The sequence below is a fragment of the Lissotriton helveticus genome, chromosome 12 (genome assembly GCF_964261635.1).
Source record: "Lissotriton helveticus chromosome 12, aLisHel1.1, whole genome shotgun sequence".
NCBI classification, from domain to species: domain Eukaryota; kingdom Metazoa; phylum Chordata; class Amphibia; order Caudata; family Salamandridae; genus Lissotriton; species Lissotriton helveticus.
The window spans coordinates 750,081,638-750,109,260 of NC_136073.1; the positions used below are offsets into that span (position 1 = coordinate 750,081,638).

Sequence of the window (27,623 nt, forward strand, 5' to 3'; positions counted from 1 at the left end):
AAAATTGTTAATGAGTCCTGTTGTTCACTAATAATAGCTAGTAGAAAGTGGAACTAGAGGACACATTTAAAAAAAAATGTTAATAAATCTTTTTTATTGAAATTAGGTGTGACAAATAGACAACAATCATTACAACCACATATTGTCGTAGTGATACTGCAAGTAAGTGCCAGAGGAGGTGCACCTCCCACGAGTAACATCAGCCATATTTATTACAGTTTTAGCGTGCTTAGTCGTTGTGCAATGGTATCATCCTTGGACAAAGGGGGTTCGCAGATCCCACCCCCCTATATGTGTTCCAGCTATCTCAGATCTGTGTCCACTTGTTGGGCCACCATCTAGCAACATACATTTTCTCAGTGACCATGCACCAGTCCATATCCTTGCTCCAATCCACTAGTCGGCGGTTCCTGGGCCTTTCAAAGCCTTACTATGTTTCGTTTCGCTACCATCAGTCCCAAGGTAACCCACAGGCGCCCTTTGGCGTTAAGGTCCGTTGGCCCCCAGCCGTTCAGGAGAACTAGTTTTATATTTCATCAATCTTTTGGCCCATTACACTTTCCATAAGTCCCACAATTCCCGCCCAATATATTTGAATAACAGTGCATTCCCAAATCATATGTATGAATGTTCCTACCTGTCCACATCGTCTAGTGCAAGACTCATCAGAGCTGTACCCCATTCGGACCAGGACTGATCTGGCAAGGTACGATCTATGCAGGATCTTGAGCTGCACTAAACACAACCTAGAAGAGCTGGCCACCTCGCGATGAGAAGCCATCGCCGCTAACCATTCATCATCATCCAGACCAGCCAGATCATGGTCCCACTTATCACTCGGAGTGTCCAGTGGGTCCGGCAAGTTATTTATCAGCTTTTTATAAATGAGCGATCTGGCTTTTTCCGGCAGGTCCTCATCTAGCACTCTGTCTTCCAATGGAGAGGATTCAGGGAGCGGTTCTCCTCTGGGGAGTTTTTCAAGTAGGGCATGCCTAATTTGCAGGTATCTAAAATGTTCAGATCGCGCCGTTTCATAGTCCTGTTGCAGCTAGTCAAACATGACCCCATCCCTGGACCTCCACAGGTCTCCCACCCTGGAGATTCCAATAAGATGCCACCGATCAAAGCCCTTCGAGCGAATCAAGCGTCCTAGTTGGTTGCATCGCCAGAGCGACGTGGCCTACGTGATCCTGCCTTCCCACCTCAGACTTTGCAAGACAGTCTTCCATATTTGTATTGGGTGCACAGTGGGTCCCGTCAAGTTGGGGCCCAGCCCGCGCGCATAGATTGCTTACCACCTGTCCATCTGAAAGGCTGGGTCACCCTGGGGTCTGTACATGCATAGATTAATAGCTGCAAGGTGAGAGGCCCAATAGTAGCGCTTTATATCCGGTAACCCGAATTCCCTATTGAACCTTCCTCGTGTAAGTTTGTGGAGAGCTATGCGCGGGGGCCTACTCTCCCATAGCAGGTCTCGCAGGAGTCAGTCAATTTCTTTGAAATACAAGGGGCTGACATAGTTTGGGGTGTTTTGCAAGGTGTAAAGAAAGCGGGGAAGGGACATCATTTTAAAGAGGGCAGCACAACCTAGTAGAGAGAGAGGGAGCGTCTTCCAGTGCCTGACGTCTGATTTGAGACATGTCAAAAGCGGCAGGAGATTTAGTTAACAGAATCTACTGGGATCCTTGGAGACCCTAATCCCCAGGTACTTGAAACTGTCGACTGCTTTGACCAGTAGCAGTCTGCGCAGGAACGGAGGTAGTCTCCCGCTAAGGAGTAGATCTCCGACTTGGACCAGTTGATCCTGTATCTGGCACAAGACCCGAACGATGTCAAGAACCACGTTGAGGGAGGCAGCTGGCGAAGCCAAGTGGAGCAAGATGTCATCTGCACACAATGAAATGCGATCCTCCCATCCCAGAGCCCATTTACGGCCTCCGAGAACGGGATCGGTATGGATCCACATAGTCAGTGGCTCGCGTGTCAGGGCGAAAAGAAGTGGGGTCAAAGGGCATCCCTGCCTGGAGCCGCGGCTAAGAACAAAGGTGGAGGAAGTCCTATTATTGACTGCTACCCGGGCCAGAGGTTTATGGTAGAGAAGTCAAACCCACCCAATAAATTCCGGTCTCATTCCCAGTTTACGAAGCACGGCAAACATTTTTTTTTCTCGTCTCAATATGTAACACAAAATCAGTGAAGTAATCAATCTTGGGCTTTACCGAGGATTATCTGTTCCAGAGAAACAATAAATGAAATCAAGCATGGTACATTATACTGTATCAGAAATCTGCAATACATACAAATATCACTGCTAGTTCCATCTTTTGCGGCAAATATCCACATGCATACTTCACAGAAACAGTGCACAAAGGTTCTGTCATAACAGATTATTATAAAACTTGTAAAAACAACTTTACTTCCCCCATTTCCCCCCCCCCCCCCTGGTACATTCACACTTTGTCATTAATACGCATATGTCGGCTTGATGTATGTGCTAGTAAAGTATTATGTGCTGTTGCAGCAACATTGTGTGTGTCTTCCAGCTTGTATTGGTGTGTGCAGCCTGAGTCGTTCCCGACCTGCGCAACTTCAAAGGGTAGGGCATTGCGATGTTAAAGTGAGAGGCATTAAAATTGTCGTCCTGACCATAGGAGGCAAAAGTTCTCTATAAGGAGGGACCTTTATTATCAAATTCTAACAACAGCATCTGCCAATCTGACAATATAGGCGTCTTTCTCAGTCCCCTATATTCCTCCCGCTGTAACTCGGCTCCCTCAGCCTTTCCCCATTTCAGCACCTCGTTGTGCCAGTCCTCCGGGTGTGGGGGTCTAGCGGATTTCCAACGTGCCGTAACTGTTCTCTTAGCAAGGAGTAGGGCCATGTTAATAAATCTAGAGGATGGGTTCTTCTTTCTTTCCCTAGTGCCCAGGCCCAATAGGCAGTAATCTGGATTGTCATAGGGTCTTCGTGGGACGATTACTGCCAGCACTTTACGGATCGTATTCCAGTAGTACCCCAGTTTAGGACAGGACCACAGCATATGTACTAAGCCCGTATCGGATATATGGCCTCTCGGACACGTGTCTGCAGCATCCGGGTACATAGCGTGCAATCGACGAGGGGTGAGGTACGCCCTGTGTAGGATCATTAATTGTATAAACTTGAATTTGGAGTTACGCGATACTTGTCTGGGATATTTTGAAACTCGCTCCCATTCCTTGTCAGTAAAATCTCTATTCATATCTCCTTCCCACTTAGTGCGTAAGGGTTGCAGGGTAATCGCTCGTTCGATACGTATACCATGCGTAAGCCTTTTTGTCAAGCGCCCCCCATTGCCCATTAAGTATTGCAGTGTAAGGAGCGAATTCGTGTGAGTTTCAGTTCCAGTGCGTGTCCAGGTAGCGCGTATATAGTGCACAACATGGGCATGCAATAAAAATAATGCATCCGTAGTGTGATGCAGGTCTACAAACTCCGTGTGGGACATTAGTTGCCCATCAATAAAGAAGTCTCCTAATGTTGTGACTCCTGCATCAGCCCATTGCTGCAGTGCGTGAGTAGTGAGGACCCCAGACCTAGTGGGTAGACCAAGAAGAGGCAAAGTAGGCGCATAAGGCGGTGATCTACCTGTATATCTCGTGGCGCTTCGCCAGCAGGTGATTGCCAAGCGTAGTAAGTGCGGCATAGAGCGGGGAAGAGCAGCCCCGGGAAGCAGTAACCTATGTATGAGTCCTCTATCTTTATCAGCTGGGACCATATCAATCTCATGCAAGTTACGCCCTGCCAGCCAATAGGCTAGCCACTGCAGCTGGCTGGCATAGCTGTAAGCATGCATATCAGGGACTCCCATGCCACCTTGGGTAGTGGGCAGCTGTAGCTTAGCTAATCCAACACGTCGTCTCCCCGTGCTCCAGATAAGGTCTATAAGAAGGATGTTGAGAAGCTGAAAAATGCGCACTGGGACAAGGATAGGGAGGTTCGTGAAATAATATATTAAGTGCAGTAGGACTACCATCTTGGTGATAGCTATCCTTCCCGCAATGGATAAGGGTAGTGCAGTCCAGAATTGAACTTGCGTCTTGAGGGACATTATTGCACGACCTAAGGTACCATCTAGAAGATCCCTCTTGTTGCGATATACATTAATCCCTAAATATTTGAAAGTGTCTGGGGCTATACAGACCGTGTGAGGGGCAAAGCTTATCTGGTCTCCTCCAACATTAACATTGAAGTGATAACCATACGACTTGAATGCATTAATAGTAAGTCCCGATATCCCTTTAAAGGAATCGAAGATGGTCGGTAGAGGGTCCAGTGCGGCAGACATGTCATTAATGTATAAGATGATGTCATCAGCATATGCCGAGACTACGTGTCGGACACCATTCTTTGCAATAGGGGTTCCAATGCCAGGATAAACAGCAAGGGGGACAGCAGGCAGCCCTGTCGCGTGCCTCTTGCTATGCAAAATGGGGCAGATATACAGCTTCCCGTACGTGCGCGCGCCGTCTGGTCTGTGTATAAAAGTTGCACCCACGACAGATATTCTAAGGGCACACCGAATCGTGCCAGGGCGGTGAACATATAGTCCCATCGCAAGGAGTCGAAGGCTTGCTTCAAATCTAGTGAGATGCAACCTTCTTTGCTGCCCATAACCTCAGTATCCAACATTATCTGGTATAATCGCCGTAAATTGAGCACTGTGCTCCTCCCAGGCACAAATCTGCATTGATCCGTGTGTATAAGCTGCGGTATATATTTGTTCAGGCGCATGGCTAGTAACATACTGAGAATCTTGTAATCAGAGCTTAAAAGCGACAGCGGTCTGTAATTGTGCATATACATGGCTTCCCTTCCTGGCTTTAAAAAGGAGACTATGAGCGCCTGTAGCGTCGAGTGCGGGAGCGCATGTGTCGTCAACGACTCTTGGAATAACGTCAGTAGATGTGGGGCTAGAAGGTCAATGTATGTACCATAAAACTCCGCGGGGAGACCGTCGGTCCCGGGAGCTTTGTTGTGCAGTAGTGCTTTAATAGCGCAGCGTATCTCTGCTATCGTGATAGGGCGGGCCAATCTTCTTTCTGGTCTTGTGTTAACTGCCGTTCGAAAAGTCCCTCAAAGAAAGCATCTAATTGAGCGTCTGCCATCTGCAGTGGCGGATCATAGAGCTGGTCATAATAATCCTGGAATGCCGTATTAACTGCTATTTGTGTAATGGCCATTCTTCCATTACAGTCCTGTACCGTCGTTATAGGTATAATAGCTGGGACGTCACGGATTATACGTGCAAGTAAGGGGCCTGATCTGTCAGCCTGAGTATGTTGCCTGGCCGTGTATAGTCGTAAGTCAATTACACAGAGGTCTTACAGAAGCTCCACATAACATATATTGGCTTCCTGTAATTGTGTAAGGCGGTCATTGGTGCCCGCCGCCTCCCCTTCTAGTTGCATGATCTTGTCCTCTACTTCCTTCAGTTTGTCCAGTACCGATCGACGCGCCCCAACTTTGGTGCCAATAGCCGTGCCCCTAATCGTCACTTTGAATGGATCCCACTCAAGTTGGCGGGTACTGGCCACGCCTACATTACGTTCAAAGTATGTATCGATCGCCTCCGAGAGTGTTGATCTAAAAACAGAGTCCTCAAGCATGTCCGGCTGCAGCCGCCATGTTGGGATAGGGGTCGGAATTTTCCCCCATTGTATATTCATCTCTACGGGGTTATGGTCAGACAATGTTTTCCCCATGTGTGTCACAGCAATGACAGAGCTCATCAACGCAGCAGAGCAGACAATACGGTCGATTCTGGTGTGCAGTTTATGCGGGGGTGAATAATAAGTGTATTCTCTGTGTCCCTCATTCTTACACCTCCATGCATCACATAATCCCCAACCCCGTACCCAACTCGCCAGTGCTTCCGCCTGTTTTCTACTGTCCGCAGCGTGTAGTGGGGGGTGTGATCGGTCTAGGGAGATGTCCAAAACTGCATTATAATCTCCCCCTAACAGCCAGTGGTAATCTGACCAGTCCGCCAAAACCCCACTGTGGGTTTCTAAAAAGCGCGCTTGATCTACATTAGGGGCGTAAATACATCCCAACACCACTTGTTGGCCATCTAGCAGCCCCCGTAGCAATACATAGCGACCCGCTTGATCTATACGCTGCTCCAGCAGTTTAAAGGGGACATTGCTTCTCAGCCAGATCGCAGCGCCTCTAGAAAAAGCAGAGTACATGGTAGCAAATATCTGGCCCTTCCATTTCTTATGAAGTTTAGACGCTTCGGCCGCGCTACGATGGGTCTCTTGCAGATACACGATAGAAGCCCTACGCCTGTTCAGTTACGCTAGTACTCTATGGCGCTTGTGTATTGATCCTAAACCGCGCACATTCCATGTGCATAAGATATAGGTGTTATGCGTCGACATCACAGCAATGTCCTTTTATCCACACCCTACATACATTCAAGCCATCCCAGGAAATTTCACTATTAGACAAGGCGATGTGTACCATATGAACTACTCAATACCAGGTTCCCTCCCCACAACTAGAAGGGACCAAACTTAAATTAGTAACCCAACTGGGGTTAATGAAACTAAACACAAAACTGCTGTCGCACATATGGGGTACTCAAGTGCCTGCATCTATACAGTTAAGTACATTGCTAAGACTAATTAGCAAGGGTGCCCGATATACAAAAACATTCTAGTAGCCAAAGTGCCCCCACAGTGATCATTATCAAATTGTTCCATGTTATACGTTACCACCTAGGCTCATCCCTCATCAGTAATTAAAAGTCATTCGCCATCTGGGCAGTAATGTTCGGAAACAGTTGTTGGCTAGCATCCGATGTAGAAGATGTAGTTCGATCGCTTGGTATGTGAGTCACATGGGTACGGCTTCCTGCATCGTGTGCCGCTAGGGCCTCCACTGTGAGGATTGCGCTTTCTCGCTCAGACGTCCGCTGCTCCGGCGCCGGTGCATGTGTTGATGCGTTGCCCTTCGGTGGGGGGTCTTGCCTAGATTCGCCAGATCTTTCCGCCATGACAGATCGGCCCGAGCGTGGGTAAGCCAGTGGATCTTGCGTCGTGGTAGGTGTGAGGGTAACCTCTACCCATTCGGCCGCCCCTTCCGAGGAATCAAAGAAATAAGTTTTCTGTTCATACATAATCTTCAACCTTGCTGGGAACAGTAGGGCGTATTTGATGTTGCGGTCACTGAGGCGGCGTTTAACTCCCATGAACGTTGCTCTAGCTCGCTGGACTGTTGGGGTGAAATCCGGGTATAGCGACACCGGTCTGTTGTTGTAAATCACTGGCGCCTTTTCCCTTGCGGCTTTAAGAATCGCGTCCCGATCCTTATAGTTGAGAAGACGTGCAATCAGGGGGCGGGTAGGCGCTCCCAGTCGGGGCGGTCTCGAAGGCACACGGTGAGCACGCTCCACGCTATACAGAGGCGTGAGAGCCTCGGGGGGACCACATTTCGAAGCCAGTCCTCTACAAATTGCGTAGGGTTGGACCCCTCGCTGCGTTCCGGGATGCCCAATATTCGCACATTGTTGCGCCGGGACCTCCCTTCCGCATCATCTGCTCTTTCCTGCAACCCCTTGACCTGGCGCGTTAATACCTCCAAGCGCGTGGAGTGTTCAGTTTGCTGTGCGATCAAGTCTTCCAATGCTAGTTTATGGGCCGTTACCTTTTCCGCCAGTTTGTTGTGGTCGGCCTTCAGGAGACTCGGTCCCGTTGACATAGCATCCATGCGCAATTCTAGCTTCGTGAGAGGCTCTAATTTCCTGTAAAATAAGGTCAGGCTTAGCATCTCGTGGGTCCATCCCTGTGGGTGGGATCACATCACTGCCCAGTGAGCCCATCGGGTCTTCCGAGTCCGTGGACTGCGTGGTGGTCCCTGGCGGAGCATCCACCGATTTGGCTTTCGTGCGTCCCATGTCGCTTCATAGAGTCACCCCCCGTCGCTGCTCCAGCCTGCTCTGGTGTAATAGTATTGTGTCCGCTCGTTTCCGCAGTTGCAGCTAGTGGGGCTATCCTGTCCTAGAAAGTAGTGGGACAATACCTTGCTCACTGCCAGGGAGGAGATGTAAAATAGCAGGCCAAGTTTGGGGTCACACTGTGCGCCCCTCATCAGCTAACAGTAAAGAATTGTGCCCCAGAGTTCTTCAGGTGCAGCGAGGCATGGTTACGGAAATCCTCAGGCAGGTCCCGGCATGGCATTACATCAAGGAGGTGCTGGCTGCCTTTTCCGGATGCTGTTGGGGGTATCACGCTCTATCCAGTGCCATCAGGGGATCGGTGCGTCTCGGGGCAGATGTATATGGCGCACTCTCCTCTCGGGTTCCGACAGTCCTTGCACTCATTGGGTCCTCTCTGCGTGTGTCTTACGGTGCGACAGTATGACACTCTTTTCCACAGTGATCCCCCGGGGGCACTCACCATTAACTAGCCACAATTTTGTGTAATCAGTAGGGTCGGTGTTTGCCTCCGTGCTGTTTTGGGTATTGTCTGACCTCCCCCGTGGGGTCGCCGGGGGCACCAGGCGGCTGCCTGTCAATCCCCGCTTCTCTGTTTATCACCACTGGGATCCTCAGGGACCTCGTCAGTAGTCAAGAGCCGCTCCGCCTCCGCCTTCACAGCGCTCGCGATCCTTTTCACCTCTCTCCTCCCTCAGCTGGGCCTCGCAATCGCCAGCAGCGTTAGGCAGTCTGCTAGTATCCGTACCCCTACGTCTCAGGCCACATTCAGCATGCGTTTCTCCTCCGGCGGCCCCAGACCCCGTATTGCGTGGTTCCGTCCATCTGGTTTTGCCTGCACTTTAAGCCGCCGCGTCTGGTGGCGGCACAGGCCTCACTGCGTATTCCGTAGGCTACGGGACTAGGGGCGTTAGAGTGGCGCTCACTGACACCGGCAGTATAGAGGGGGGCCTCCGCCAGGCTCCCACGTCGTTTGGGGGCACCAGGGCTCACAGCCTTACAGGATAATCTGCTAAATGTCCGGGCGGCAGACGGAGCTCTCTCAGCTCACGTCCGCCATGTTCGGCGTCAGGCCACGCCCCCCTCAATACGGCAAACATAAAGGGCCATTCAATGGTGTCAAAGGCAGCAGCGGCGTCTAGTGACTCAACTACTGCATCCTCCTCTATCGTTTCCACTCAACCGAGCTCACTGTGAAGTCGGTGCAGGTTGCGGGCGGTGTTCCTTTCGGGCATGAACTCCGACTGGTCCGGTTGGACCAGGCGGGTAATGACCTGCAGCAGTTGGGAGGCCAGGATTTTTGCCAAGATCTTAGGTTCTCCATTCAACAGCTAAATTGGTCTGTAAGAGGAGCATTTGTGCTTTGGCTTGCCCTCTTTGTGAATAACAACAATGTTAGTTAGTTGTTGGTCAACCTGTAGTAGTCCCTGTTCTTTGGTTGTCAAGAACATGCTAGTAAGATGCAGTGCGATTTTACTTGAAGTGAGTTTAAATAGTTCTATTGGTAATCCATTAAGGCAGTCGCTTTCCCACCCTGCAAATCGTGGATAGGTTTCCCCACCTCAATGTCCGTAATTTCTAGATCAAGTTCAAGGTGTTCTTCCTCTGTAAGGGACGGCAGTCAAAGGTCCCTCAAAAAGGAGGCAGCCTCCTCCTCCGAGTGCGGAGTTTGCGCTGTGTAAATGGACTGATAATATTGCCCAAATGCAACTGCTATGTCTTGAGGGGCTGTTAGGTGGGCGTCAGAGCTAATCTCAATCTCATTCACCATCTCATTCACCACCTGGTGTGCCTGCTCCCATCTGTCTAACCAAGCCAGCAACTGACCTGCTTTATCACCGACATCGTATATTCTGCTAAGCGTGGCTCTATGATACAGCTAGGCAGTTTTTGTTGCAAGGTCGGCGTTCTCCTTATTTTTAATACAGAGTTGCTGATGTGCCTCACCCTCATCCCTCTCCCTCAGCGTCTCCTCTAGTTGCAAAATTTCCCCCTCTAGTCGGTTCAGTGCAGCGCAAGGCTACCCCCCGGATAACGGTTTTATAAGCCTCCCATAGCACCACCGGGGACTCAACTGACCCTTCATTTTCCTGGAAATATAGCTCAGAGTCGCTCAATATTTTTTTACTGAGTTGGGGATTCTTGGGGTACCAGAGATTAATCGGGGCCATGTGGCCTACCATAGGTTCCCCAACTTCAAGCTGACAAAGTATCCGAGAATGATCAGAGATGCCTCTGGCTAAGTGTTGAATTTCTTTGACGCTAACGACTTGGTGTTCTAATGCTAGGACATAGTCTATTCTAGATATACTGCGATGGGCACCTGAATAATACATGTACTGTTGCTCATTGTGGTGCAGTCTCTGCCAAACATCAACCAGGCCCAAGGCTCTAAGGAAGCCGTGGATCTGTGTTCGAGAGGGCGGTAAAACCCTCTGGGGCCATCGATCCATCGCATCTGAGACAAGCGAGTGAAAGTCGTCCCGATCCATAGTCTGCCCTCCGGTAGTGCTAGGAGGAAATCAGTCCGATCCCTAAAAGTCTGGGCCTGCAAATCCATGTTTTCCCCTCCCAAGTTCCAGTGAGGACAGCGAACCTGCTGAGGTTGTCTGTATGGACTTTATCTATCACCATGGAAACAACTTCCACACCATCACTCCCACTCCCCGGGAGCCAGACCCAAACGCCGAGTGGGCCACTAATTTGAAACCCCACCTAGTCGTGGCTTTGCATGCGTTACCTTGCAAGTGTGTTTCCTGAAAGAGGACAAGGTCTGGGGAGTGACGCTTGAGGAACTGCAGGACCATCCCCTGCTTGATCTTGTCCCCCAGCCCGTTAACGTTCCAGGACAACAATTTAGCCCAAGGCAAGCTACTTTTTCACCCATTGTCTAGAGTCGAGTAGCAGGAGCACAAATGGCACCTCCCCCAGGTATTGTCAGGCTGCGTCGGTAGAACAAAACCACCTCCACTATCTGGTTCAGTAGCACAAAACAGTTGCATAGTGGCTGTCAACTCTCGATTGCACACATATTCGTCACACTTAAAAAATACAAAACAAAACTAAACAAACCCCCCCACACCACTCCTCACCTGTGTCAGAGAGAACAACCAGAATAGTGATCTGGCATTGAGTCACAACGGATCGACACTTGGCACAGGAACCCAACACCCCAAATATGATAAACGGAACTGCCCTCCCTGCCTCCCTTCATGGCGGTGTCAAACCTCCTGCCCACCCAAAACTTGCAGAGTGCCCATCGCCCAACCCTTAAACTTGTGGGTGCGTGCGTCCAACTGGGCACCCGTCCCAAAGGGATGTATGACATTACAACGCATGCTTTTACATCGCATGCCTTTACAACGCTGTTTTTAGAACGCATGCCTTTACAACGCATAGTGCTTTGGGGCGCTGGATAGTGAATAGTTTAATTTACTATTCCAACTCCAGTCCCCGTGGATAGTAGGGAAGGTGTTGGATAGTAAATTAAACCTATTCCCTATCCTAGAGCGCCCCCCAGCGCAATGCGTTGTAATGGTTTGCGTTGTAAAAGTTGCGTCGTAAAGGCACTGCCTGGTAAAAGTTGCGTTGTAAAGGATGTTTCCCGTCCCAAAGACCATGGTAACTGGTAGACATATTATGGACTCGAGATAAGGGCTTACAACAATGACTCAGTGTCCACTTTACAGTGTGTCCATTACGAAGAAGTCTCAGAACAACAGTTCCACAAGGAGTTTAAGCTCTAAGAGAGCAGGAATTCCATCCCAGCCAATCGGCAAAGAGGCAAATCTCCCCCCATGATAAAGGCAACTTACGGACCGGTTATTCAGACCCTCCTGTTGCCGCCTCCTGTTCGCCAGCCGGGGAGCCCCTACCGAAATCTTCAGTTCCCCTCTCGTTCCTCGCCTCCCGGACTCAGTTACCCCTGCGACCTGCAACGTGCCAATCGTCCAACCAGTCCCAGGCCTCCTTGGGGTGGCGGAGAACCAAGCCTTTCCGTTGGATTCCACCCTCAGCTTGGCCAGGAAAAGTATAGCGTATTTCAGATCTCTCTCTCAAAGTGACTTCTTGATATCGAGAAATCTGCGCCACTGCTGCTGCACCCCGAGGGTGAAGTCCGGAAAAAAGGTGATTCGACTGTTATGGAATTTCAATGGGGGCGCAGATCGGGCTGCCTGTAGGATGGTGTCTCTATCTCTAAAATTGAAAATCCAAACCAGAAGAGGCAGGGGGGGGGGGGGGGGGGCGGTTTCGGTCTGTCGCCCGGGACCCGGTGCGCGCGTTCCACGGAGAAGAAATTGGACAGACCGTTTGGTTTAAGGTAGGTGGTAACCAATTTTTCCACAAACAAGTCTGCTGCCGGCACCTCCACCCTTTCCGGAACCCCCAAGATGCGGACGTTATTGTGTCTAGAGCGCCCATCATAGTCATCCAGCTGCGCTTCTAATTTGGTGGTGTGGGCCTGAAGATCGTCCATCTTGCGCTATAGTTCGGAGGTGTCGTCAACCAAGGATCTTGCCTTTATTTCGACCTCTTTTAGGCTCCCATATCCGCCCGGATGAGGGAGACTTCCGTGGACACTGAATCGATTTGCAACTCCAGCGATGTGCTAATGGTCGTAATTGTTGGTGAGAATGTCTTGCAGCGTAGGTTCTTTCGCCTCCTCTCCAGACTGGTGCTTTTCTGAAGTTGCCGTACCTCCTGTCGGGCTTGCACTTGGGCCCCTGTCCCACGCATACTTATTTAGTTTGGCCTGGACCGCCGTCTTGGAACTACAACCTCCAGCCATAGCGAGGACGCCTTGGGTAGCGCGTGCCTCGGAGGAAAAAGATCAAGATCACTCTGCACCACCAGGGACCGGCACCGGGCAATGGTACTGCTTCTTCCGCGGGACAAGGTGTGCCGCCATGGGCCGTGAGCCACCAAGGCCGAGACAACTACCACCATCCCGTGCACCACTCCCCAAGGGGCAAGCACTCAAGCCTTCCGCAGTTCCACAGCCCCAGACTGGACTGAGTGGCAATTACGGCAGTAGCGCGGTGAGTGTGACGGTGGCCCAGTCCCTTCTATCAGTGTCCCGTCGTTACTGGCTCAGACCCCCATTCGGCTGCAAGGCCTCCTGGTTACTTCCTTCTTCGCTTCAAAAAGGGGGGGAATTCCCCTCTGTGCACCCCAGCTAGCAGCGACAGTCTCTAAGTGCGCCATGGGCATAAGATGGGGCCCCTCCCACTCAGGGCAACAACAAGGGGGTCCCAGGAGACAAGGGGCGGCAGGGGGCTGTCTCAATCCATTTCGCTCCTTCAGGTGATTGGCAGGCAGCACACAGGATTAGGCCAGCCTGTCCCAATGACCCTCTGCAACACGTCTTTCCCCGGGGCCCAATTGTTGGCTCCCGGGCCAGCGGGCGCCTTGCTACCCTGGTGACTGCGGTACCCGGCACCACAGGGGGCGCCCAGGCCGCCAACACTCTGAGGCTTGCACGGCCTCCTGTCCCGCAGAGCGTATCTTACCTATCAGCCGGTCCTGCACGCCGCATTCCTTCACACAAGGGCACCGCTCCGGTTCAAGGGGATCCCCGGCTCCACGGGGAGATAAGGGCCCGGTCACCGCCGGCAGGAGCAGTCACACGGGCCGGAGCAATCAAGCCTCCTCGCAGTGTGTGTTGCGTAGCACCGCTGCCGGGCCGCAGAGTGGTGCAGTGGGACAAACTCAGGAACTGCTAGCAGGAATCAGCGGTGACTTGGCTCATTCGGCGCGCGGTGAGTTCCGGCGTTTCTCACCGATTTTTCAAACCAGTTACAGGATATTTGTAGAGCGGTTGTTGCTGGGAAGAGGTGCTCTCGGAAGGAGCCGCCTTAGAGAGCGGCCATTTCTCACGGCGCTTGGCCACGACCCCACTAGAGTACAAAGTTGGAATCATTAAAAGTGGTGTGATGCAGTAAATTACATTAGACTAGAACAAGAGAACACGCTAGATTAATTCATAGTTTATTAGTCCTACTTGCATCTCTACTCCTTAAGTACATAATTAGTGTGTTGTGACAGGAGGCGGTTAGAGCCTCATTTGATCAGTGATAATGTTAGCATTAGACACTTAGGCCTTCCTTCAGCAGTTAGATGTGATTGCCTCCATTCTTTTGTTCCATTTAGATTATGCTAATCATTCTCTTGAGTGTGTAATTTTCGCAGCTTGTTGCAAGAGGTAGGCACCAACTCTCTTTTCTAGGGAACAGGGCTTATTTTTTCATCATCGTAGTGAAAGGCAGAAGAAGGGGAAAAAGGAGCAACAGAAAGATAGGAAAAAAGTGAAAGATAAGTAGAGAATGTAGGGATGAAACAGAAACTGCAAGATTGTGCTAAAGTGACAGGAAATGTTGGGTGGTGGAAGAAAGAAGCATGAGATGGAATCAAGACTCAACAGTCTTGGCATTCAGCTACGACAGCATTGGGCAGAGGCAAATTTCTAATGAAAAAATGTTTTCTTCCTGATATTTTTATAGAACTGCCACAAATGTAGCTATTACTGTAAGCTATGACTTCAGTTTTTGGCAATGGCTGTATCACATACGTTATTTTAATTATTGCATACACAAATAAGTACAGTGTCTTTTCTATCCTGTTTATACATATCTATATCTCCCTTCCCATGTTCTTCCCAAAACCTAGACCTGTTGGTCCCTCCATTCCCTTTTACATTCCTCACTATGTCTTGTTCCTGTATTACGATGATGAATTTCCTGCCAGCTGCTTGGGAGTTGAACTGCTGACGAGCTGGAGGATGCCGGTGGCAGCAGTAAAACGTACCCCAGCAACTTTACATGCTTCCGATCCTTATTACTTCCTATAGCACAAGCCAAAAGGTTTGTGGGTCCATTTCTACCACAGAATTGTCCACTTCTACACTTAAATATGATAGAAATTGAAGTTTCTAATTGGGACTGGCTAGCATCCTGTCCAAGTAGGCAACCCTTCCTTCTAGTCAGGATAAGGGAGCTACACACCCAGATAACACCTGCTTACCCCCTTGAAAGCTTGGCACGAGGAATCAGGCTTATCTCTGAGGCTATTTGTAAAGTATTTGTGCATAACACACCCAGTAACACAATGAAAACTCTACACATGGACACCAAAGTAGTTTATAATAATAAAGTATCTTTGTCTAAACCAAACAAAACCAAAACAACAAAAATGCAACATACAAAACTCAAAGTATGAGTTTTTAAAGGTTTCAAGTAATTCTTTCTATAGAACTCTATGGATCCAGTGATTTTACACAAAGTGCCTCAAAATCGTCAAAATCCACAGTGCAAAACAGCCACATAGGAAGGAAGTGTCAGAAAGCACGGTGATGTGTCAGTTCCTGAGTCCACGGGAGGCGATGTGTCAGTTCTGCTGCCCACAAGAGAATTGTTGCGTCAAATCTGGACTGTACGGGAAAGCGGTGCATAGGAATCCAAGACAGTTCTGGTCCGCGGGTGATGCGTCTGAAAAATTCAAATGTTCTGGAGGTCAAAAACAGGTGCTGCGTCGATTCCTTAAACCGTGGTCCCACAATTTGTGTATTCTTTCAGCCATACAGCAGCACCTGCTGGAGTGCGGGGGTCTCGGACTTTAGAGAGACAGTGTGCTGAACTCGTAGCAGTTTCTTCGGCCACTGACCGGGGCTGCGTCGATTTTTTTTAATTTATGTATTTATTTATTTATTTGGGCCTCATGGCAGTAGTGTGGAAATTTCTTCTGCACGGCGGTGCTGCGTCGGAAGAACAGGCGCTGGAAGGGTGATGCGTTGATTTTGATGATTTTAAGCAGGTCTTTACAGCAGGAACAACCTCCAAGGGCCCGGAAATGGATTTGGCATGACAAGGCAGGTCAGAACTCCCAGCAATGGAGTACAGGCATGCTGCAGATTTGTCTTGGCTGTTCCTGAGATCTCTTAACAGGAGGCAAGCCCACACAAGCAGTTGGAGAAACTTCACAAGGAAGATACACTGCAAAGGTCCAGTCCTTTTCCACTCCGAAGCAGCAACTGCAGGCCAACCCTTGAAAGCAACACACAGTAAAGGAATAGTGCTCCTCCTCACAGCTCTTCTGTTCTTCTACTTGGTACACGTTCCTCTTGATCCATAAGTGTTCTAAAAGTCTGGGGTTTTAGGTCCAATACTTCTACCCCTTTTGGCCTTTAAAGTAGCCATTCTTCCAAGGATTGTCTTTGTAGTGCACACATTCTTCTTCTGCCTGGTCTTGGCTCCAAACACACTCCAGGGGAGTGGAGGCAGCATAGTGAGAGGCCAGGCACAGCCCAATTCAAGTGCAGGTGACCTTTCCTCCCACCACTCTAGCTCAGGAAGGCCCGTCAGCCTGGTGATGAGCCATCAGGATATTCAGGGCACTCAACTCCCTTCGTGTAACTGTCTAGAGTTAATGCACAAACAGATCCCTGTCTTTCTAAACCAGATGTTGATTCCACAGGCAGGCAGAGGCACAACATGGTGAAGATAGAAAGTGCCCACTTCCTAAAGTGGAATTTTCAAACGCACAATTTAAAAAACACCTTTACTAAAAGATGTGTTTTTAAATTCTGAGCTCAGAGAGCCCAAACGCCAAATCTCTAGTTGTTCCCAATTGGAAGTTACACTTGTAGAATGTCCCTGCAATAGTGAAAAGAGAAATTGGCAGTATTTCACAATCCTCACATGCAAAACACACCAGCACATTTCCTACCTTTCACATACACTGCACCCTGCCCATGGGGGTATGTTGGGCCTAACGTAGGAGTTCCTTACATGTACTAAAAGGGAAGAGTTGGGCCTGGCAAGTGGGTGCACTTGCCAGGTCGACGTGGCAATTTAAAATTGCACTCACAGACACTGCAATGGCAGGCCTGAGACAAGGTTACAGACCTACTCATGAGGGTGGCACTATCAGTGCTGCAGATCCATTAATTTATTAAACAAAACAAAAGCCAATACTGGAATATCAATTCAACAACAACAAAGTTCCAACGAAAGCTGCTTTGATTGAAGCAAAAACAACCTATTTGTCTTTAACAACATACAAATGTATTCTTATTTAGTGAAATGATAATTTTTCTTTTTTAGCACACTATTTGTCGTGCTTGGAAAATACAAAATACAAAATGCAAAAAGTTTTATGTACAATATATACAACCATATGAATATACAATTTCAAGCACACTTGGCCATTCATTCATACACAATCCTTTCAAAACAGTGAAAACAATAATAAGAAAACAATAATACGAAAACAGTGCGTCCAAGCATCGGTTAATAAATCAGTCCAAAATATTTCTTTTCATATTTTTGCGAATTATTGCAGTTGTAATTGTCACAAGATCCCTCGTGAATCCAAATAAATGCAAAACAAGAATGGGGGTAACCAGACGCTGGACAAAAAGTGGTCGACGCGTTTCACGGACGATCCAGTGTACAAAAAAGGTTTCAGCGGGATCGAAACAAAGTGCAGCAGGGATCTCATGGTTCTTACCATTGAGACTGCACATAGGACATCACTTAAGGAACTAGAAGAAATAGATACTTTAAAAAGGGAAATTGAGACCAATCAACTAATAACAGATTCCAAAACTCTCTTGGAGAAAATTGATAAAGAAATACTAGAATTTAAGGACTTCACAGTGACTCAAAAAAACAATAAATTCGAATTGGACAAAAAAAACTTCTCATTAGAATCAATTTATCCATATCTCAACAAGGACTTTTACACGCATTCCGACTCTCGACGTTTTCTGCAGGACAATCAAGGACGATCACGCCGAAAATTTCTAACTTTTTCGGACACTACATCTTCCTCAGGGAGCGAACCAGATAATAGCAGTCGACCAAATCAAAACAGGGCAGGAAATCGACCCAATCAGTATCAACAACAAGCGCAAACCCAACAGCCTTTTTTAGGACGGGGTCAACAGAAATCCAGAGGCAGGGTCCGTTTCACACAACCATGGCAAAGGAGGACGCGCCAGAAATCTTACAACAATTAGTTGTCTCGCCTATTTACAATTTATCAAATAGGATGCTCTCAGAAGCAGAAACATCTATCCTAACTAAAGGACTCAATTTTGTCCCAACAAGACCGACGGACTTCACTAGAATGAAACTAGAGACATTGGAGTTCTGCCGTAAAATCCGTCTTAAGACATTTTTTCAAGATATTACTGAAAACATACAGGAAGAAACAACTGGCCTCAAGAAAAAGTCGACATTTTGTCCCAAAGGACCTAAAATCCCAAAGGAAGTTTTAACGTTTGAAACAACTGTGTTATCAGGAATTTCGTCGATAGAAAAAAAGAAGTCATTTGTTAAGTTCAACCTTTCTAAAGCAGAAAAGGACGCCTTGGTGGCGGTTAAAAATGATAACACTATAGTAGTGAAACAGGCCGACAAGGGCGGAGCTGTGGTGATATGGGATATTAACAAATACAAACTAGAAGTGCACCGCCAGCTTGACGACCAGAACTGCTATAGACGCATTGGTAAGGATCCTACCACAGATTTAAAGAATCAATTATTTGACATCATCCAAAGGGGTTTTGATGAAGGAATCATTGGACCAAAGGAGTTAGCGTTCCTACAGAATAAAAATCCCAGGACACCGGTATTTTATGTCCTTCCCAAACTGCACAAGGACGAGACAAATCCACCAGGACGACCCATAATTTCAGGGTGCGAATCTCTGTTTGAACCTATTGCCAAATATATTGACCATTTCTTGAAACCCTTCATTCAGACAATTCCCGCGCACCTTCAAGATACCACTGCGTTCCTAAATCGTATTTCCACCATTAAATTCGATCCAAATAGACAACTCCTAGTTACACTGGATGTGGTGTCTCTATACACCCAGATTCCCCAAGAACAAGCACTGGAAACCTTGACGGTTTTCTTGGACAAAAGGGAAAGACCAGTAAGAGTTCCTACTGAGTTCATACTTGACCTGGCACGGTTTGCCCTGCAAAAAAACTTATTTACGTTTGATGCTGACTTTTTTTATCAAATCAAGGGGGTGGCGATGGGTTGCCCCTTTGCTCCAGAGCTAGCCATAATGTTCATGGGGCTATTTGAGGAGAAATTTATACACCAAACTAACCCTTTTGGCAGCAACATTTCCCACTACATGCGGTATATTGATGATATCTTCATGGTCTGGACAGGAGGACATGAAGACCTGAGTCAATTCGTTTGTTGGTTGAATTCAAGAACGATTGACATTCAGTTCTCGGTCGCAGCATCAAATGAATCCATTAATTACCTGGACGTCAAAGTGGAACCATCAGATGGAAGTTTAAGCACAACGCTGTTCCGGAAACCCTCCGACAGGAATAAAGCACTGCATTTTTCCAGCAACCATCCTCGGAGTCTGAAACAAAATTTGCCGTTTGGGCAATTTCTGAGAATTCACAGAAATTGTTCCAGTAAGGAAGAATATTTCATACATGCAGAACATTTGAAAAATCGACTCATTCAGAGAGGGTACCCGAAAAAACTATTAAAAAATTCCCTCAAACGAGCTTGGTGGACTCCTCGTGAGACCTTGTTGGAAAAAAGAATCAAACCAGATGTCAAAAGGATGGTGTGTGTCACCACTTTTTGTCCAGCTACAAACTTACACAGGAAACTCATCACGTCCAACTGGCATCTGCTAAAGAACTTGCATGAAGATTTCTCAGTGCCACCACTTTTTGCTTATAAAAAGGACAAAAGTGTGGCCAATTATGTTGTTAGGGCGGCATTACCAATCACTAAGGCTCCCACATTACAAAGCCTGTTTGGATTACCTCCTGCCAAAGGACACCATAAGTGCGGTACATGCACTTGTTGTGTTGAGACTATTGAGGACTCAGTTTTCACGTTTGACGACATTCATTGGAGACCTGATATCTTCACTAATTGTAAATCCAAGAACGTTGTATATGCAATTGTGTGCCCATGCCCTCTAGTCTACATTGGGAAAACAACACAGGAAATCAGAAGTAGGATCACGCAACATAAATCGCGCATCCGCAGGCGAGTGGAAAACGCCCCATTGGTCAACCATTGGGCCAAGTGTAAGCATGAAAACACTGATCTGCGCTGGACAGTGCTGTCCAAAATTGAAAAAGATCCCAGGGGTGGCGATGTGGATGCCCAACTGTCTCAACGTGAGGCAATCCTTATAATGAAGTTCAACACCGCTACGCGGGGATTAAACGAAATTTCGGAAATTTATAAGCCTACTGTTTAAGTCCACACTGACCAACATACTGCCCATTCCAGGCCGGGTTTTATTCCACCTCTCTGCCAGAATCGCCTTGGAACTACAAATCCCAGAAACCCCTGACATCTGTAATCACCCAGGAAGTACTGAGGCAACACTTCCACTCGAGGGCTCCAGTGGTGTCAACCAGTTACACCGCCTAAGGAGAAGGACGGATGCCTTCCGCCCGCATTGGTATGTCATCCCGCTTTGCGGTTCACCACCACATTGGCGTTTGAAGCGCCAGACAGCTAACGCATATTCCGCTCCATTTTTACAGGATAGGAGCAGACGCCTGAGAAACTAATGAGAGAGCAGCGAGCGTGAAGCTGTGTGCTAGCGGGTAAGTACAAACACTCCCCACACCTTCCCGCTACTGCACATGACCTCAATGAATGAATGGGAAAAATGTGACACAATAGTAAATGTTGTCGCGTATATTGTGTTCTTTTCCGCACAGCTGCTGACATCACGTCTTTTTGGGAAATACAATTCCTTTGGGAAACTTTACTGCCTGCCATTGATTGCGTTTTCTTGTTTGGAATAAGGTAGGAGGCTTCAGTTGAACACAAGGAGTCGATCCCTTTTTCATATAGTTGTTTATGTTTTAAACACACGCGCTAAAGTCAGTTATCTTTATTGTTTCAGAACCAATCCGGTCCTGAGGAGAACCCCACCTTAATTATAGGGGTTTGAAATGCGTCGACCACTTTTTGTCCAGCGTCTGGTTACCCCCATTCTTGTTTTGCATTTATTTGGATTCACGAGGGATCTTGTGACAATTACAACTGCAATAATTCGCAAAAATATGAAAAGAAATATTTTGGACTGATTTATTAACCGATGCTTGGACGCACTGTTTTCGTATTATTGTTTTCTTATTATTGTTTTCACTGTTTTGAAAGGATTGTGTATGAATGAATGGCCAAGTGTGCTTGAAATTGTATATTCATATGGTTGTATATATTGTACATAAAACTTTTTGCATTTTGTATTTTGTATTTTCCAAGCACGACAAATAGTGTGCTAAAAAAGAAAAATGATCATTTCACTAAATAAGAATAAATTTGTATGTTGTTAAAGACAAATAGGTTGTTTTTGCTTCAATCAAAGCAGCTTTCGTTGGAACTTTGTTGTTGTTGAATTGATATTCCAGTATTGGCTTTTGTTTTGTTTAATAAGTTTGGTTGGACTCAGCCTTTCTGAGTAAGGAGTCAAGGCCCCTTTTGATTCTTGCAGATCCATTAATAGCATTTGATTTGGAAACCCTGGGTTTATTAGTGCACTTTACTAGGAACTTAACAGTAAATTAATCGTGCCAGTCATGGCGAACCAATCACCAGTACAATTTAGACAGAGAGCATATGCACTTTAGCACTGATCAGCTGGGGTAAAGTGCCCAGCATCCTAAAGCTAACAAAAAGTGGGTCAGAATAATAGGAGGTAACCATGCAAAAAGTTGGGGGATAAACCTGCAAAAATGGCCAAGTTCAACACTACAATTGTAGCAAAAGCTCATTGGGGCTGATTACGACTTTGGCACAGTTGCGCCTGTTCTCCACCGGCATAGCTGTGCCAAAGCCACGCAAAGATCGCCTGCCTTATTAAGTGTTGAACTCACGTAAGGCGGATAGTCCTTTGCTTTTCTCATGGCAGTGCCTGGAAAACAGGAATCACAGTGGGAACGGCAAAAATAAAGTTGCAGCCCATTACAGACGGTGACGTCCATGCCGTGCAGGGTGAATGCAGGCAGGGGAGCACATGTTGTGCCCCCCTGAAGGTATCCCAATGGAGGGACGGTATGGGGGCAATGAAATGGCTGGCAATGCAGGATCTTGTAATATGCTCAGCGGGACTGCACCAGTCCCACTCAGCAACTAACATTGTGGCGCATCTCTGCCACCGCCAGTGAACGACTGTTCCCTGGCGCAGCTGGTGGTTCCCCGCAGCAAAGACTTTTAAAGTTGTAATGCAGCGGACAGACCACCTGCCAGTGTAAGTGCAGAAGTCTCAGGACCACCACACTCGTATTCAGGCCCATAATATTTTCATAACCCTAATGGCAGCAGTTTTTAGGGCTCGGACTCCTCCCCACTGTAAGTGGGGGAGGAGTTTCGAGATCCTAATGTTATAAGAAAAAAAAGAAGAAGTATCCTTAGGGCCTTGGTGAGAGGAATTCCAGACATTCCTTAGCGTTTTCTGTCATCTGGCCAGTGATTCGTCTTCCTTGTGTTTTCGTTTTAATAGGCTTGAAGTGATAGGGTAAATGTAGTTTTGTTCCGCCATTTTGGGCATATTTCGTTCGTGCTCGAGCAAAGAAGTACATAAATTATAATTAGGAGCTGTCAGCGTGCCTCCGTTAGTGAATCCAGATGGCCGGGCGCGTTCACAATTCTGCAGCTCTCAGCGCGCAGCTTCCTGAGAGGACCGTGATAACATCCCCATGGTAAACTTGAGCTACATTTCCCAAGTTTGTCGTGGACTGCGAGAGGTAACTACGTCGAAACAAAAGGAGCCGAGCACCCTTGGCGCCCAGGCGTAGGCGCATGCCTCCTTAAGGCGCTAGCTGGCTCAGGATACGGAGCCCGACCCTTAGAGTGAAAACCTTGCCGGCGTTATTCCTCCAGACATGGGTCGACGTATCCCAGGCACGAGCACACACCGTCGTGTGTGGACATGCCGTACGTCGTCTTTGATGCTGGTCGTGCTCTTCATCTTGCAAGAACTACCGGGTGCAAGAACAGGTAAGGAGATTTTTTTCTCATAACTCTCGCGCCGGCCTGAACCTATCCGTCACGAAATAAATGTAGCGATTGGAGAGGGGCCATTGGGAAAAGGAAGGAATGCGAGCAACTCTAGAAATGTCGATTTGCACCTATTGGGTGTCTACCAATAAGCGCTGTGAAGTGGCTGCTAGGTGATATAAAACATAAATATTAATACAATGTCGCAATCATATAAGGAATCCATCTGGGCTGAGCACCGGTAATAAACCTCATCCAAAGTTTGAAATCTTGGCGGGATTTGCTCAGCCTTTCATCCGTCCAACGTTGATAAAGTGTGTACCGCTGCCATGGGTATTTGGCACCTGTAGTTTACAGTGAATCGAAATACGATCTCAACAGTGACAGGCTCTGTGGAAACACCACCGTTTTACCAAGGTCCACACACGTTTCAGACACAAGTGCAAGGTCACTAACACACGAAATCACACACTTTCAGTGCCACAAACCATGCAATCTATACAAAAATATAAACAGTGCCAGCAACCGCTACATGTATACATACACACGTTCAGCGCTACCAACCCCACCATCTTCTCAGACAAATGCGCAGTGCCACCCACACTGGACGCACCTTTGTAGTTGCACCAACCGCGCAGGCTTGCCAGACACACACCAGCAGTGCAGCCAACCTTGGAGCTACCCAGAAACACGTGCAGCGCTACTGAGGCTGCGCGGCTTACACGAGCGCTGATACCAATCGTGCCAGTTACGTTTTACAGACACGTGTGCAGTGCCACTTACCTCTGCTGCGAGATTTACGTAGGCCCTCAATGGCACCTGTTCCACAAACTTAATAGGCCCACTTTAACCTCTGCACCAACTATGTCAGTTTTACAGCTCACATGTTGAGTGCCAACAGCCCTGTCTTACAGACTCACACCTGCAGTGGCACATATACACACAGTCGTGCAGTGCCATTAACCTGAAAGTTCCACAGTGCACACATTCAGTGCCTCGTAAGATTTACACACACAACCCAAGCCCAACAGTCTTTAGACGCACACGCAGTGCCTCTAACCTTGCAAGATGTACACAATTTAATTTACTCTGATTTTCTCGCGTTCACACCTGTGCAGCGCTAGTAACGCTTTGATTTTACGACGAACTCGTGCTTTATGAACGTGTCTTCATATTCACAGGGACGGGTGCGGTGCCACGTAGAACGTGAGCTATGCAGACATAAGTGCAGTGCCACCAACCTTGCAAGGTTTAAGACACACGTGCTTGCAGCGCCACAAGGCTTCAAACGTGCAGACTTTACAAATGCATACAGTCGCAGGGCCGCCATACACTTCCAGTTTTACAGATCCGCGTGCAGTACCACCACCACTAGCACTACCACTACCGGTACCACCACCAGTACTACCACTACCATTACCACCACCAGCAGTACTACCACTACCAGTACCACCACTACCAGTACCACCACTACCAGTACTACCACCACCAGTACTACCACCACCAGTACTACCATTACCAGTACCACCACCTCCAGTACTACCAGTAACACCACCACCAGTACTACCACTACCAATACCACCACCACCACCACCACCACTACCAGTACTACCACTACCAGTACCACTACCACCACCACCAGTACCACCATCACCAGTACTACCACCACCAGTACTACCAGTACCACCACCACCACCAGTACTACCACCACCAGTACCACCACCACCACCAGTACTACCAGTACTACAGGCACCAGTACTACCACTACCACCACCACCAGTACTACCAGTACCACGACCACCAGTACTACCACTACCAGTACTAACACTACCAATACCACTACCACCACCAGTACTACCACCACCAGTACCACCACCACCAGTACCACCACCACCAGTACTACCACTACCAGTACTACGGCCAGCAGTACCACCACCACCAATGCTACTGCTCACCACCAGCCATCAGTGCACAATTTCTACAGGCAGTCACGGCCATCAGTACATGCATCGATTGTTACACATCCACAATTAAGTATTGTAGCAATCTCAGTATGGTACACTTTAGTTTTAAACATATTCATGTAAAAACACAGCATGCCACCATTGCTACAATTATAATCTAACACACATAATTCCACTACACACCACATTAACACACTCCATAACACTTAGCAAAAATACATTACCATTTACAATGCCATTAGCTCAAACTCAAATAAATCCGAGCCCGATTGCATTTCTAATGCTTGTTCTTAGATGACGTCGGAAAATATGTCCCATCAGCAAAAATGAGTACCTCAGCTCACTATCTGCAACCACAGGCACAAATTAAACATGGGAACAAACTAAATTGGTTGTTTAGGTCCTGGTGGACAGTGCACTGGTTTCTCTGGGTGGGGCCATGTTGTCTACTACCCAGGTGGAGGACCGTGCTCCCTATTAACAGATTCCCCCATCTGCCTGATGAGAATCTCTGTACTGTGAAGTGTTTCGGCTTGTGAGGCTCTTCTCACAGTAGTGCAGGTTTGCCAGCGGGCTCCATGTCAAAAGCACCCACTCTGCAAGCATTTTTGTTTAGAGAAAACAAATGCCCCTACCACGCAAGGAGTATTCTTTCTGAGTATTGGGGCCATAGCATGTTTCTCTAGACCGTGTCCGCCAAGCATTGCATTTCGGACACAGACAAGAAAAATGAATGACACTCGCTGCGCCCTAAGTAATGCAGCCTAGTCTCTCTATTAACCTGCACTCCTATGGCTGACTGACCACAGGTTATTGGTTGCCATCAGAGGTGCCAGCAAAGGCTCTGTCTGCAGAACCCAGTAGTTAACCCACATGTAAATAGGTCATTGAACTGCAGTTTTGGTGACGTGGGTGGTTCCCTCACTTCAACAAACCCTACATAAAGATCTACATTTGGTTCCACATCACCTATCGATCAATCAAAGCATTTGTAAAGCGCACTACTCACCCGTGAGGGTCTCAAGGCGCTGGGGAGGGGGGGGGGGAGGGGGGGTGATGCTACTATTCGAATAGCCAGGTCTTGAGTAGTCTTCTGAATGCTAACAGGTCCTGGGTCTTCCGTAGGATGGGGAGGGTGTTCCAGGTACATGGTTGTTGTAATAATGATGCTGTATTTCTCCCAACTGTGACACAGATCCATCTGTGCAAAATAGATTGGATTATTTTTTTAATTGTACGGTCTTTGATTAAGGGAATCACTTTGCAATCACTGCTAATACGTATTTAAATTGTAAAAGCCGCTCCTGGAAGCCAGTGTTTCCTGCCTGTCCCTTCTTCTGCACAATTAGGACAATATTAGTTAGTATGGATGTATTTTGCCTGAAGCAAGTGTCTTTTTCAGCTCTTAGTCAAGTTGTGCCAGCATCGCTTAACCCGGTAGCCATGGAACTGAGACAGATCGATGCTGTTACGGTGGCCGTGGTGAACCTACAGTATGAAGGCGCCATCCTTCCTGTTTCGGTAAGTTTTTATTCCGCTAGCTCTTAAAAGAGAAGGCAGCCAATCTGTTATAAATAGAGTGAATAGAAGGCCGCCAGTCGTTCAAGGCACTAAAACAGTGAGATTTAAGTATGCCAGACTTTTGGACTCATCGCAAAAAGCTTTATTTTATGACGGAGGAGAAGAAATATTAGATTAGCCGAGCCTACGTTAATCTACTGTTCCCTCAAGATCTATATTGTTTATCAGATTTATGTTAATAAATATTTTTAATTAATGGCACCTGCTGTTTTCCCTTTCACCGCACTATAAACTAAATATTTGACTAATTAATTTACTGAGTTTATCAACCACAGAAGAATGAAAGCCTCAGTGTGCGATGCCCATATTCAAACTCACGGGTCACAGGTATGAATGCATAACCCACAAGCGATTCTATTCTAACCCACGATTCCAGGTTGGGTCTAAAACTAGGATCCGGGCACAAACTCCTGTTTGCACAAACATCAGACTTCTAACAGGTTTTCCGGGTAGTTGCCAAGACATGAGGAATTTGGTACATTATGCACCAAATCTTTCTTGTTAGTCTCCAGTTCAGAGTCAAAACTCAGAATTAGAGGAATTTAGCAGGTCTAAATGTGTCACCCCAAGGTCTTGGTAATTATGATGTCCTGTAAATGCCTGCACCCCTCCCGGGCACTCTTAATTAGGCCTAAGTATGTTAGCTATCTTTTATTCTCAGAAATTGAGCACTGTCCTTAGATTATGGTTAACCTGTGCTCTTCACTGTAGTTTATAGGCACAAGGACAGGTTTAGAAGAGAAGGGAAAGAAAGTAAAATCTAGAGCTCTGCCAACGTTCCAGAAACAAATTCTCATGTTTTCAGAACAACATAACATCACTTACATTGCCAGCTGCATATTCTAATTTTTTGGTTTGCTGCAGTTTTTCTTCACGTTGCAAGGCATTTTCATTACTATTGATTGTGTGTTCATTTAGGGAAAAAAGCAGTGTGAATACAGTTTTCTGTAGGTGGGAGGTGCCAGAGATTTTCCTGGTCTAGTGATGCAATAAACTGCCATCTGTTCAAAGCAATTCCTAGTTTTGCGCAGGTACATCTTTGTGTTTTTGTCCAACTCCTATTCTCCCGGATTCGTGTTTCTTTACCTT

At 47.4% G+C, this 27,623-nt stretch overlaps 1 protein-coding gene across 4 annotated transcripts in view; it reads left to right on the top strand.

The window, feature by feature from the left end:
• PPOX (protoporphyrinogen oxidase) overlaps nucleotides 1-27,623 on the top strand; it is a 377,624-nt gene that overhangs the window by 181,044 nt on the left and 168,957 nt on the right. For all 4 annotated transcript variants that reach the window (XM_078669168.1, XM_078669170.1, XM_078669169.1 and 1 more), the window contains exon 9: nucleotides 26,356-26,474. In XM_078669168.1, the coding sequence (XP_078525294.1) occupies nucleotides 26,356-26,474 (119 nt within the window). The remainder of the gene's footprint in view (nucleotides 1-26,355; nucleotides 26,475-27,623) is intronic.